Here is a 12,395-nt window from a genome sequence, read left to right on the forward strand (position 1 = left end):
AAAATATACTTAAAAAAAGTCTCCTGTGGCTATCTATGGACCGTTCTTGCTTCGGGGTAAATCAGTCATTTGTACTTTATAATAATCCAGAATAAATGCCTCTCATTTTATGTTTATTCTACAGTACAGTTCTTTTCTTGTTCCACTAGAGCTCTAAACTTCCCCATTTCATGAAAAACACGAGGGATTTTGATGAGTCTATAAGCAATAGGAAACGTATTTAGTAACAGTGCTGTTTCTTGCACCTGAGGGATCTGCAAAATCATAATTCACCTTACCTAAAGTGGCAAAACCACAACTTTATTATTCTAAAATCGCTCCTTTAAAAAGGGGGGAAATTACGCTTACCTGTAACTTCAAAATGGGATCTCCGAGAGCCGCGTGGGCCCTCCTCTCAAGACTTAACGTTATTCGTAGATTATTTTGTCTTTGATATGCCACTTGTTTAAATCGGGCGATTCTTCTCATCAGCAGGATATCAGATGCCATGATTCTTTAATCCCGCAGGGCTACTCCGACTCTATTTATCATAAAACTATTAAAACTCAAACCAAATACTTTTAACAATAGTTATGCTAGCTAGCTATCGGGACTCAAGGTTAAGAAACTTGGGCTAGCTAACGTTATCACTTAGTTTCATCTTAACATTTTAATGTTAGTTTTGTGCTTACTTACCACAAGTATTGCAACAAAAATCCTAGAAGTTTCCCTTTCTCAGTCGAGCTCTTCCGATTAAAAATAGTTCTTCAGAAGCGTACGTTTGTTGCAACTAACCTGACTAGCCAACACTGTCAGTGTCATAGTTGAAAATATTGACTGGCAAAAAAAACTAGCTCTAACAAGTACACAAAGTATTTTTAATGTAATTACTTGGATATTTTGTTAGCCTACACCAAGTCATTCAAGACCTGTGTTCTCTTGCAGCAACCGCGACGTGTCGACATGCCCATACACAAGGCGTGTAGACAAGGAAATTTTGCTACCTAATGGTGGCAATGGGTTACTACATGTATGATGGTATTGTTGCCAGACGGGCGTGCCGGCCTAGCTGAGGCGTTTTCGTTTAAGGGAATTTTGAAATTTTGAATGTTGAAATGCACATTAAAAACTGAACGGAACAGCCATACTTTTAAAAATACAGACCTAATGGTTTTAAAGCTTCGAGACAAATTGTAATTGAAAACGGTTTCTCAAAGTATGAAGTATGCAGGCAAAATACACACGATAAACTGTACTCTAATAAGAGACAATATAACTCGAAACAGCACCCTAACGGTAAAAAATAGCAAATACATGGTTAAATCTCTCCATTATGTGTTCGGACTTCAATTCTTTTTTACATATACAAGGCAATGGTCGCAATGGACTTATTCGCCACCTAATAATGTTATATCAACGAGGGTTTTTTGTTGCATATCTAATGATTGGAAACAGGATTTCATTCATATTTTTCAGAAAAGCACACATGTGGAACACGTTTATCATTGGAAACCCAGTAACTGACCAACTGAGCCCCATCGCTGAAATGCGCGTGCACGAGGGATTTCAGGGAATTATGTGTGAGTCGGCAGAAAACACCTTTGTTGGATGTTAAGCGTGATTATCTATATGGTTGACTTACATTTAGGGAGTTTGCAATACAGCAGACCTCTGGGGATTTCCAGGAAGGCATTTTCTCAGCAGTTAGATGCAGAAGACCACTCAATTTCTGTGCTTCCTCCTGAGATTTCAAAATGTCGAGATCTCTTACTGCTGATACTTAAGTGTAAAATTCTATGCAGTGAATGGCTAGTAAAACCTAGTTATCTTGTATTATGCTTGAATTAGCATTCACTGCAGGATCACAACTAAGTTTCAGACTAGATTTCCAAAAGTTGTACTTCAATCAACTTTCTTTTTACATTTAAGGCATTTAGCAGACGCTCTTATCCAGAGCGATTTACAAACGTGCTTTGTTATTTACTCATAGAATACATCCTAGCCAGTACAGTAGGTTAGAGTTCAATATACCAATGATCTAGAATACTGTAGAAATACAGGGATCAGTGTTGATGCCTAGAAGTACAAAATACATAAGCTCTATCTTAGTGATATGTGCAATAAACAACAAGTACTAGAGTTTGTTAGTCAACATCCGTGTAATAAACAATACCCTACAAACAATACCCTACTCTTTTCTCATCCAATTCCAATTTGATTATAAACATAAATACCAAGCTTTATTTTACCTTTATATATATATATATATATATATATATATATATATAGATAGATAGATAGATAGATAGATAGATAGATAGATTACTAATAAATTAATGAATAAAATAATAAAATACAAATAAAATAAAAGCATTCACAACCACTTTTCTCTGAGGCTGGTAGTACACAATGTGATTTCAATCAGTGATTAGACTAGTTCTTATGCACAAACTTAATTTTTAGATTAAAACCCATTACAGTGGGGTCCTTGTGTATTTGTACAATGATAGTTTGATGACTGAAGTGTACATCCCCAGACACTGTTTCTTCTTTAGTGAGAAAAAGAAAAGCAAGTATGTTCTAGGCCAGGTAACTGACTTGCTCATTGAAGAACATTAAACCTTTTTGGGACCAGCAAAATTCCATAGTGGCTTTATCTGTATGTTTAGCATATTTGTCCTGCTCTTTAGCTGTATGTTTATGGTAATTGTCCTGCCCTGAGATGAACCTCATCCAAGTAAGTTTTGAGGCAGTTATGATGCTTCTGTACACTGCACAATTCATCCTGTTGATGCTGTATATAAAAGTGAGACACCTCCACACAGTTCTATAAACCCCTGGCCTAGACTCTATTTTTATGAATATTTTACTAAACTGTAATTTTAGCCTGTTGTTACAGTGGTATGCATCTTGTGGTAAACCATTCTCAGTTCATGTTGGTGTATTTGATAATTTCTGGTAGTCTTGTTGCATCAATGTTTACACCTTTAAGAATGTTATTGTACTGCTCAACAGGTGTTTTTGGACATCACCTACTCTGGACAGCCAGGTCACTTGCTTTTGCTATTTCTCCAAGTCACGCTTTCTTCCTAACAATGCATGAAACAATTGAATATGACTCACCTCATGTTTTGTCTAGGTCCAATTAATTTATTGCTATGTGCCCCAATAACCTGATATATTGATACACTATCACTGACATGTTAATTCTCACATTCTGAATTTTGCTGTACTTATACAATGAGACTAAAGGCTATTCATAGTCGGAGACAAGAGCAACAGGCTCCAGATGAAAAATAAACTCAAAAATCAGATTAAAACCGACAATCTACACTTTAACTTAAAGTCAGTGTTTAATATTAAATCCATGAAGCTCAAGTACAAAACCACAGCTATACTGTATCTCGGTCCAGTTACATGCAAACTGCACAGCATTATACAAATATCTTGGCAATTTGTAAATATAGTCTTGTCACACTTAAACTTTGATAAATGTCTTCAACTTAGGGAAGAGACGAAGAGCATTATGTGTGGTGACTTCGATGACCTTTTCCAAGGGAATCCCTTTAGTTTGAGCAATATACTCAGCACTAATGACGATATTTCTTGGTTCATTCCTCACCTACAGTGCATCATAAGGGATGTCAGGAAATAAGATACCAAACAAACAGACAGAACTATGACTAAACAATCATATAAACAGAATAAAGAAATACAGAGTTTATTGAGCCATTAGTTTTAAATGAAAGGACTCAACCTGTTTCTCTGGTCCCAGAGCTGGTGAATCAGTCTCCAGACAAAGATTTTCTAGCGGCAGCTGTTTCACTAGTTTTTGCTTCTTAGTGGAAGAGGACAGACATATGCCAAAAACATCAGAGGACAAATATAGCTGTGATATATTTATTTTTTGCTGCCACAGACCTATCACTGATGGGTCTAGAATGTACATATGGCAAATTCAATTAATTTCAATACAGTGGTGTAGTAAAACTAGATTACCTGTTCACTTCTAATAATTGAAGGTGGTATGGAGAAGTAGTAGCCTGCATGTAGACCCTCCATTGCAACTGAAGTTTTTCCATCAAATGCATGAAGAAGGGCATTTTCTACACCTGGTTTTATACATAATAATCATTCAGTAAATTGCATATACCCAAATACAGATTTAGTGAGGACACCTCTATCACAGTTGCTTAAAGACAGAATACCTAGTTCCTTTAAAAGATGAATGGTTGGTCTTCCAGCAGATCTTGAGTGAACATTCCTGATGGACAGATGAACCTACTTTTTGTTTTGCTGTGTCAAGCACTCATGTACTTAATATTATGTGTAAATTAATTTTATGCAGTTCTGTTTACAAATCAACCAATCCACAAAAACACTCACAGAGGAAGATTTAAGTGCTTTGCGATCTCTGCCTGGCGAATGAGCACTTGTCTCTGGCTTTCTTTGCCTGCATCACTGTTGACCACTCTCGGTGTGAAGTCAAGGCCAACCTGAAAAGTATAAAACTAGACTGAGTGTATTACAGTACTAACTGTGATGCAGTTAACAAAAACTTGATTACATTTATACTGCATTTAATAAAACATTATACTTAACGCCTTACCTCACCAATAGCCACAATGTGCTCTTTGTATTTTTCTATTAAGGGTAAGGCAGAATCTAGGTCCTAGGAAGGACAAACAAACAAACAAACAAACAAACAATAAATAAATAAGCAATTAATACCTGAATTGTGTTAACTGAAAGATATGAAGTGAAATTACAGAAATTAATCTTCCAGTTCAGACCTCTAGTAAGGCCCCCCTAGGGCATGCTGGATCGCGCCCTTGAACGGGATGGACTCCAAGGCAAGGCATCACAAAACCAGGAAACCTGGAGGATAACAAAACCACCTGCTAGTTCAGTAGTTACATCAAAGGCGATCCATCGTCATTGTCTGTAAGAAACATAGCCTACCTCTGTGAAAGCTGTATGACTTTCTCAAACTCCCCAGCATGCTCTGCTACTCCAATAAGAGCCATAATTCCAGCCTAGAATAAAATTTACCAGCAGCTCACAAAAGGTTTTCTGAGACATCACAAACAATACAAAAGTAATACGCTGGATAATATTACCTTTTGTGACTGGACAATAACATCATCAATGTCCTTTTAAGGGGAAAAAACAAGCAAATTAGTACAAAACACAATTTAACAAGCTAGCTAGGGTACATTTTTAAAGTCAGCACAAGTGTAGATTTCATCTTACATCATCAAAATCTGTCGCTGAGATATGACAGTGGCAATCTATATACCTCTGCATCAGCACTTCGTAGGCTAAATCGCTGCAAGGAAGAGTTTTAAAACACCAAAACAATCAGAGCCTATGCTAGTTCAGCCTTTCTACTGCATCTACGTTGCTGGCTATGATAAACTTTTAGCTAGCTACGTAAAACACATGGGACATCCAAGTTATACAACGATTTTCAGTTTATTTTCGCATAACGTTCGTGTGAGAACCCATTACACGATCTGCACAAAGTTTGCAAACTGCTTTTTTGTTTTAGCCAAAGCAGTGGTTGCATCAAAGAATAGTACATAAGGAGTCCATCTTCTTCCGGGACGCGTCCCGTGCAATTCGTGAGTGGCTCATTCCCCCGTTATACAACCAAGAGGAAGTCTTAGCCCCATTCATGTTCATTCCAACAGGTTTGTGGTTACTTTTCTTTTTTTATTTTATTTTTTTTACTGTTATTACAACGGGAGATTTTGGAGGGAGGGTTGGTGGGTGACGCAAGTCGGAACTCCCACTTATGTAGCCAGTATAAACTGTACCATTTTCAGGCATAGTACACTTTTAGCTCCGCTGACTTGAGTATGTTACATTTTATATATAAACTGTGACCAAAACCACTCTGTCATTCACATGACGGCGTCATTTGTTTCAAGAGGAAGTGCTGCATTTAGAAGTCAATACAACGTCACCCGCCCTCTGCCGCGTGTCGCTGTACTCTCAACTAATACAGACAAACGGCGATCACGTGAACGCGAAGCAGAGAGTGTCACGTGATAGAAGAGCGGCAATGTCACGGGATAGAAAAGGATTAGAATACTTCCGCTGTTGAATGCTTCCTTGAGTAGAGTAGGTATGTGCGGTACCATGTCGGCTGAGTGTTGGAGTTTGAGCTTTTTATTCATTTTCTTGTTAACAGGCAGCTGTCGTGGACAGTACAAACCTACGTGGGAATCGATTGATTCCAGACCTTTGCCCGAATGGTTTGATCAAGCCAAATTCGGCATATTTATACACTGGGGTGTGTTTTCAGTTCCCAGTTATGGCAGCGAATGGTTCTGGTAAGTCGTTGTCGTTGTCGTTGTCGTCGTTGTCGTCGTCGTCGTCGTTGTTGTTTAAAATCACCAACCTATTTTTCAACATGGTTACTTGTAAAATATTAAGCACGCAGCCAAACCCCCCCAGAGAACTTTTTAATGTACACGGCTATAAAGGTTTTTGAGATAATGTTTTTTGTGTAGACCCAGAACTACTGTGGGCTGTATTACTTGCCAGTGTTTTAAATAGTATACTTCTGACAAACTGGCTATTCACAATATTCAAATTTTTGACTCACAAAACAAAACTGGCTAAATATCTCGAACACTGCAGGTGGTATTGGCAAGGCCAGAAAATACCATCCTATGTGAACTTTATGGCAAAAAACTACCCCCCTGGATTCCAGTATCAAGACTTTGCACCACACTTTACTGCTGAATTCTTTGATGCCAAGCAGTGGACAGACATCTTTGCATCATCAGGAGCGAAATATATTGTGCTTACAACTAAACATCATGAAGGTTGGTATGAATGTACAAGTGGGGCTAAAGGGTGGACTGTGTATATACAACTATGGGCTAGTGAAACGCATATGACTTCTTGCTGTGCGAGCAAAGCTTTTGTCCAGCAGATGGTGCTGTAGCTCTAAGTCGTTGAATCATTTTGTTTGTTCAAAATGATGTTAATTTCTGGGCCTTTTTGCACTTAAACACGTACTTACTAGTACCTTTTGTCCACTGTTATGATATTATGAAAATATTATGATGCAACCTTTTAAGCATTTGCTTTTAAAAAATCTTTTCATGCATTAAAGCAAAGTGCTCTAAAGGTTGTATCATAATATTTTCTAAGCTATTTATGCGATGTTATGATTTGGCCTACACAGTGCTAAAATGCATACAGGAGCCTTAGAAAATATGCAAACGTTCTCTTGTGCATCAGTTCAGACATGCTAAAGACAGTGCTACATGTCTTAAGACTTGTTCTGTTTTAATGTAGTGTGTGTATTTATATGCCGTATGTAAAGTGCAGTTACAAAACTGGAGTGACCAAACAAAATTGCAGTCACTCCCTACTTAGAAATGAACACACAACAAAAGGGACAATGTGAAATATGTACAAATATACAACTGCAAACTAACTAGGAGGGCAAAGACAAGCAAATTCAAAACTGGAAGCAAGATCATACACCAGATCAGTTATCATAAACTATTACAAACACTGATCTCCAAATCTTACTGCTCCATGAGCAATAACCTCTGTGATGTATTTACAATAGGTTTTTATAATAATAGGACTTTGTAAGCTATAGTAAAGAGCCATGCATTAAGTAGGACAGTGTTTTAGACAAAAAGTGAAATATAATGAGCATATGGAATTTCCTAGGTTACACCTTATGGGGTTCAAAGTACTCATGGAACTGGAATGCCGTGGACATGGGACCAAAGCGAGATCTGGTTGCTGAGCTTGCCAGCGCTTTACGAGAGAGCAGCAGTCTGCGTCTGGGACTCTACCACTCTCTGTTTGAATGGTTCCACCCTCTCTTCAGAGATGATGCTGCCAGGAATTTTACCACTGCTAACTTCCCACAAGAGAAGACCCTGCCAGAGTTGTATGAGATTGTGAATGCATACAAGCCAGAACTGCTGTGGTCTGATGGTGACGGGGATGCGCCAGACAAGTACTGGAATAGCACAGGCTTCCTAGCTTGGCTTTACAATGAGAGGTGAAGAATCAATAAATATTTGTTTATTTATTTGGCGCACTTCATTTCTTAGGTGCCAGTATTAATAAATCCCCTTAATCAGTCATGTCTGTGTATTCACAGCCCTGTTCGTGATACCATTGTGACCAATGATCGTTGGGGACAGGGTACTATTTGTAAGCATGGAGGATACTACACCTGCACTGACCGGTACAACCCAGGACACCTGCTGAAGCACAAGTGGGAGAACTGCATGACCATTGACCAGCGCTCATGGGGTTACCGAAGAGATGCTAGTCTCAGTGACTACCTTACTATTGAAGAGCTGATAAAGGTGAGTGCAAAGATGGGTGCTACTTTAAATGCATGCAAAGCACAAGGTAACCTTTTGTTAAATTTCTTTTGCAGTCTTCCATAAGTATTAAAACAGTTGTATCATAAATCTTAAACACCCCTCTTTTAAACACCTAAATCTTGATATTTGTCATTCTACTGTCTTTATTCTACATTTTATTTTTTACATGAGAGTGTAATAATGATGATTTGTATTGTATCAAATTAAGAGTAATCAGTTAAGAGTAATGTTTTCAGCTGGTGAGTAATAAGTATAAATGCCTACCCATAAATTCTTAGAAAAATAATTAAAGACAAATAACCTGTGTAATGTGTGTTTGTGTGTGTTCCACTGCTTGCATTTGAAGACCCTTGTGGAGACTGTCTCATGTGGAGGGAATCTGTTGATGAATGTGGGTCCAACACACGATGGCCGCATTCTTCCCATATTTGAGGAGAGATTGAGGCAGATGGGCCAGTGGCTGAATGTTAATGGAGAAGCCATCTACAATACTAGTGCTTGGAGAGCTCAGAATGACAGTGTTACACCAGGGGTTTGGTGAGTTCCTTAATCAGGGCAGAGTAACAGTGAGTAGATCAGGATTAATTCCATTTTTTAAATTTCTGTTGATAATATTGATTATAGTATCTCTTTTGGCATTGTCTCATTATTGAAAACAGTCATCATTGCGATACCGCAGTCATTAAAGGGGGCAATTGTAGTCTTTTTACTGTATTATTAAAAACAATAGTATCTCCAGCAATGTAAGATTTGTTTCTGACCTGGAAGATGAAATGCAATGTGTACAGTGCATTTGGTATTTTCAAATACTTAAGTTAACGACCAATCTGTATAGTCAGTGAAATTAGCAGTTTGGTTTATTTTCTGCTGACTCGTAGCAGCCTGTCTGTGTTCCGGTGTTCAGTTGCAGTCACGTTTTTAAATAAACATTTGATCAGATTTTTTATTTTTCATCCAAATAGGTACACATGGAGAACAAATGAGAAAGCAATTTATGCAATGTTTCTTTCATGGCCGAATACTGGGCACATTTTTCTGAGTGAACCCATTGTATCAGAGGTCACACAGGTAATATGGGCATTTATTCATTTATTGGTTCATCTACTGGACTGTCATGCAGTCTTTTATATTTTGATCTGCCATTGCGTTCTGTGGTCACCCTGTGTTCATCCAATCCAGGTAACGCTTCTTGGTTATAAGCCACTGAAGTGGGACCCAATGAAGCCGACTGGCCTGCAGGTTTACCTGCCTACTCTACCTCTCAGTCAGATGCCTTGCTCCTGGGCCTGGACTCTACGACTCACTGGTGCATCTTAGGTGGATGTTCAGCTGTCATTAACAATAAGACTCTAAGGAAGTGTGTGTGTGTGTGTGTGTGTGTGTGTGTGTGTGTGTGTGTGTGTGTGTGTGTGTGTGTGTGTGTGTGTGTGTGTGTGTGTGTGTGTGTGTGTGTGTGTGTGTGTGTGTGTGTGTGTGTGTGTGTGTGTGTGTGTGTGTGTGTGACTCTTGTCACAAAATTCTTTATTGGGTTTAATTATCTTTAAGGTTTTCCCTATTTTTTTTTTCTAATGATATTGTCAGCACTGAAATGCTATGAATTTCAATGTATTAATGACGAATGAATAATTTTTTTTTTTTATAGTGTCTATACACTCTGTTCTTTTATGGGCTTGCCTCTTTAAGGTTTTTTATATTTTCAATACTTTGACAATGAATTTCAACATATGACTACTGGAGGAATTTAAATTGTATAAGGAGTGTGTATATTACCTAAAATATTCTAATTGCACTGTATTTGTTTTGGGTGATTATAAGGGATGAATGTTTATTTTATTTTTTAAAACATTTCTAAAGAAATGATAAATGATGCACAGAGTATACATGTGTGTTCTATAAAAGTATAGATGTGAGTATACATCTGACTATACATGTGTATTGTATAAAATACTTATCTTCAAAACTCAGTCTGCTACTACTTTGTAAACACTGCTACTGAAAGTGACTGACATAAATGGATAATTATGTTCCCTCTTCTGGACTGGGTTCACAATGCCCTGCCCATGGCTACATTCTCTAGTGTCAACTAAATTGCATCAGGAGTCTTAAGTTCATTTATTATATGAGTTTTAATTGGTACCAAGCTGTGTAAGAAAACTGTAAATGCACATACTCTGGTAACACAGCCAAAGGCTAAGATAGATGATAGGACAGAGAGCCATAATCTTCTGTCATATTTTCCAAAGTTGGTACTTATAGAAAGGCACTTGGAGAAAGAAATAATTTTGCTGGCTTCCAAATGACATTGTACTGCTATAGTCAGATGTCAGAGAGGTTATAACAGTATGCTGTTAGATGTTGTAAAGGTTATGATGATTTTGGCAAACACATAGAATTTGTAGGCCACATCAACATTTGAACACTGATGTTCCTTAAACAATATCTGCAGTGCGGCAAGGTGCTTTATCCTGCAGACAGATCACAGCATTTTTAGGGAGTACCATTGCCATGAAGGGTTGGTACTGGGTTTGCAACAATGTTTTAGTATAAGATGTTTTTGGTTTAGGTTGTTCATAACATTCACATGAATTCCAGGACCCAAGATTTCCCAGTAGGTCATTGCCCATGGCATCACACTGCCCTTTCTAGCTTGCCTTATTTCCATAATGCATCTCTCTGGTTAAGTGAACCATATGTACCTGTCCATCACCGTGATGTGAAATATAACATGATTCATCAGTCCAGGCCACCTTGGGCAATGGCTCCATGGTCCAGTACTGATGGTCACATGCCAAATGTAGGACAATGGACAGGGGTCAGCATTGGCATTCTGGCATTCAGCAATGGCAGCTACGCAACTGCATACTCAACAACCCGCAAAGCACTGTGTGTTCTAACAATTTTCTATCAAAGCCGGCATGAACCTTTTCACCAATCTGTGCAGTAATAGCTCTTCTGTGAGAAGTCTATGGGCTAGTCTTCGCTTCCCCTGCACATCAGTGCGCATTGAGTGCCCATGACCCTGTTGTCAGTTCAGTTGTCCTTCCTTGGACTACTTTTGGTAGGTACTAACCACTGCATACTGGGAACACCCTACAAGACCTGCCGTTTTGGAGATGCTCTGACCTTGTCATCCAATGATCACAATTTGGCCATGTCAAAGTCACTCAACCTTAGGCTTATCCATTTTTCCTGTTTTAGCAGATCAGTTTCAAGAACTGACTGTTAACCTGCTGCCTATTAAAATCCCACAGGTTACAGGTGACATAGTGGCCATGAATCAATCAATCAGTCAATCAATTTATCTATCTATCTATCTATCTATCTATCTATCTATCTATCTATCTATCTATCTATCTATCTATCTATCTATCTAGATGAATAACTGCAGTGTAGATATACAAAGATATTCAAAAATTGTAGTAAAGTACACAGATTCCAGAGAAACACAACGTTTTGGACAGAGGTCCTTCATCAGCTGTCCAAGCAAAGTGCTTCTGAATTAGTTGTAGGAGGAGCCAGTTTATATTTTCATCATAACATTCTTTCCATTCTAAAGTATAGATGAGTTCTTTTCTTTATATATATATATATATATATATATATATATATATATATATATATATATATATATATATATATATAGCTTTTAACCTAGAATACATATATATGTTTTATGTCATTTAGGTTGAAAGCAACTCTTCCCCCATCCAGAATTGCACAGAAGCATAATAAAACATTTCTTTTGAATATGGGTGTTTGGGAGTTTCAAATAGCTGCCATAGTCCACTTAAGTGTTGGGAATCCGAGAGTGTCACATGCTACTTTGAAACACACGTGCTTACTTCCCTCCCCCTAGAAACACCCTATCCCAAAAAATCAGGGCAGCCATGCCAAGAATAGCACTGTACTGTTTATGCAGATCACAGGGCCCCTTCAGCTTACACTGGGGTTAAAGTGTTTGAATGAACAATAGTGTGTAGCCCTTATGTACATTGTATTTTGAGCTCAGTGCTATAGGCAGATGTGCTTCTGTATGAAACC

General features: G+C 38.0%; 3 protein-coding genes across 6 annotated transcripts in view; 1 reads left to right on the forward strand and 2 right to left on the reverse strand.

Moving 5' to 3' along the window:
* coq8ab (coenzyme Q8A, genome duplicate b) overlaps positions 1–939 on the reverse strand; it is a 36,820-nt gene extending 35,881 nt beyond the window's left edge. The window contains exons 1-2 of one of the 2 annotated variants that reach the window (XM_027002473.2): positions 676–939; positions 349–520 (exon numbers count right to left, since the gene is read on the reverse strand). In XM_027002473.2, the coding sequence (XP_026858274.2) occupies positions 349–489 (141 nt within the window). In that variant the 5' untranslated portion in view covers positions 490–520; positions 676–939. Of the gene's footprint in view, positions 1–348; positions 536–675 lie in introns of those variants that run through there. The other variant, XM_027002474.2, reaches the window with a different exon arrangement.
* Positions 940–3,308: 2,369 nt separating this feature from the next.
* LOC113572667 (putative deoxyribonuclease TATDN3) lies at positions 3,309–5,666 on the reverse strand. 3 transcript variants are annotated; one of them, XM_027002428.2, is made up of 10 exons: positions 5,279–5,666; positions 5,100–5,132; positions 4,942–5,015; positions 4,773–4,857; positions 4,589–4,651; positions 4,366–4,475; positions 4,188–4,243; positions 3,979–4,091; positions 3,737–3,817; positions 3,309–3,601 (listed from the first exon to the last, which is right to left on the reverse strand). In XM_027002428.2, the coding sequence occupies exons 3-10, from the start codon at positions 5,004–5,006 to the stop codon at positions 3,458–3,460; spliced, it is 717 nt and encodes a 238-aa protein (XP_026858229.1). In that variant the 5' UTR covers positions 5,007–5,015; positions 5,100–5,132; positions 5,279–5,666; the 3' UTR covers positions 3,309–3,457. The 3 variants fall into 3 exon arrangements, with proteins under 3 accessions (XP_026858229.1, XP_026858226.2, XP_026858227.2); XM_027002425.2 differs by having other exon boundaries at positions 5,233–5,666; XM_027002426.2 differs by having other exon boundaries at positions 3,737–3,814; positions 5,233–5,665.
* A 416-nt stretch (positions 5,667–6,082) lies between these two features.
* Positions 6,083–9,778, forward strand: fuca2 (alpha-L-fucosidase 2). The gene is made up of 7 exons (XM_027002367.2): positions 6,083–6,317; positions 6,628–6,815; positions 7,681–8,020; positions 8,123–8,333; positions 8,701–8,891; positions 9,317–9,422; positions 9,534–9,778. Exons 1-7 carry the CDS (start codon positions 6,112–6,114, stop codon positions 9,669–9,671), a joined length of 1,380 nt encoding a protein of 459 aa, XP_026858168.1. The 5' UTR covers positions 6,083–6,111; the 3' UTR covers positions 9,672–9,778.
* The last annotated feature ends 2,617 nt before the right edge of the window (positions 9,779–12,395 follow it).

The sequence above is a fragment of the Electrophorus electricus genome, chromosome 13 (genome assembly GCF_013358815.1).
Source record: "Electrophorus electricus isolate fEleEle1 chromosome 13, fEleEle1.pri, whole genome shotgun sequence".
Lineage (NCBI taxonomy): Eukaryota > Metazoa > Chordata > Actinopteri > Gymnotiformes > Gymnotidae > Electrophorus > Electrophorus electricus.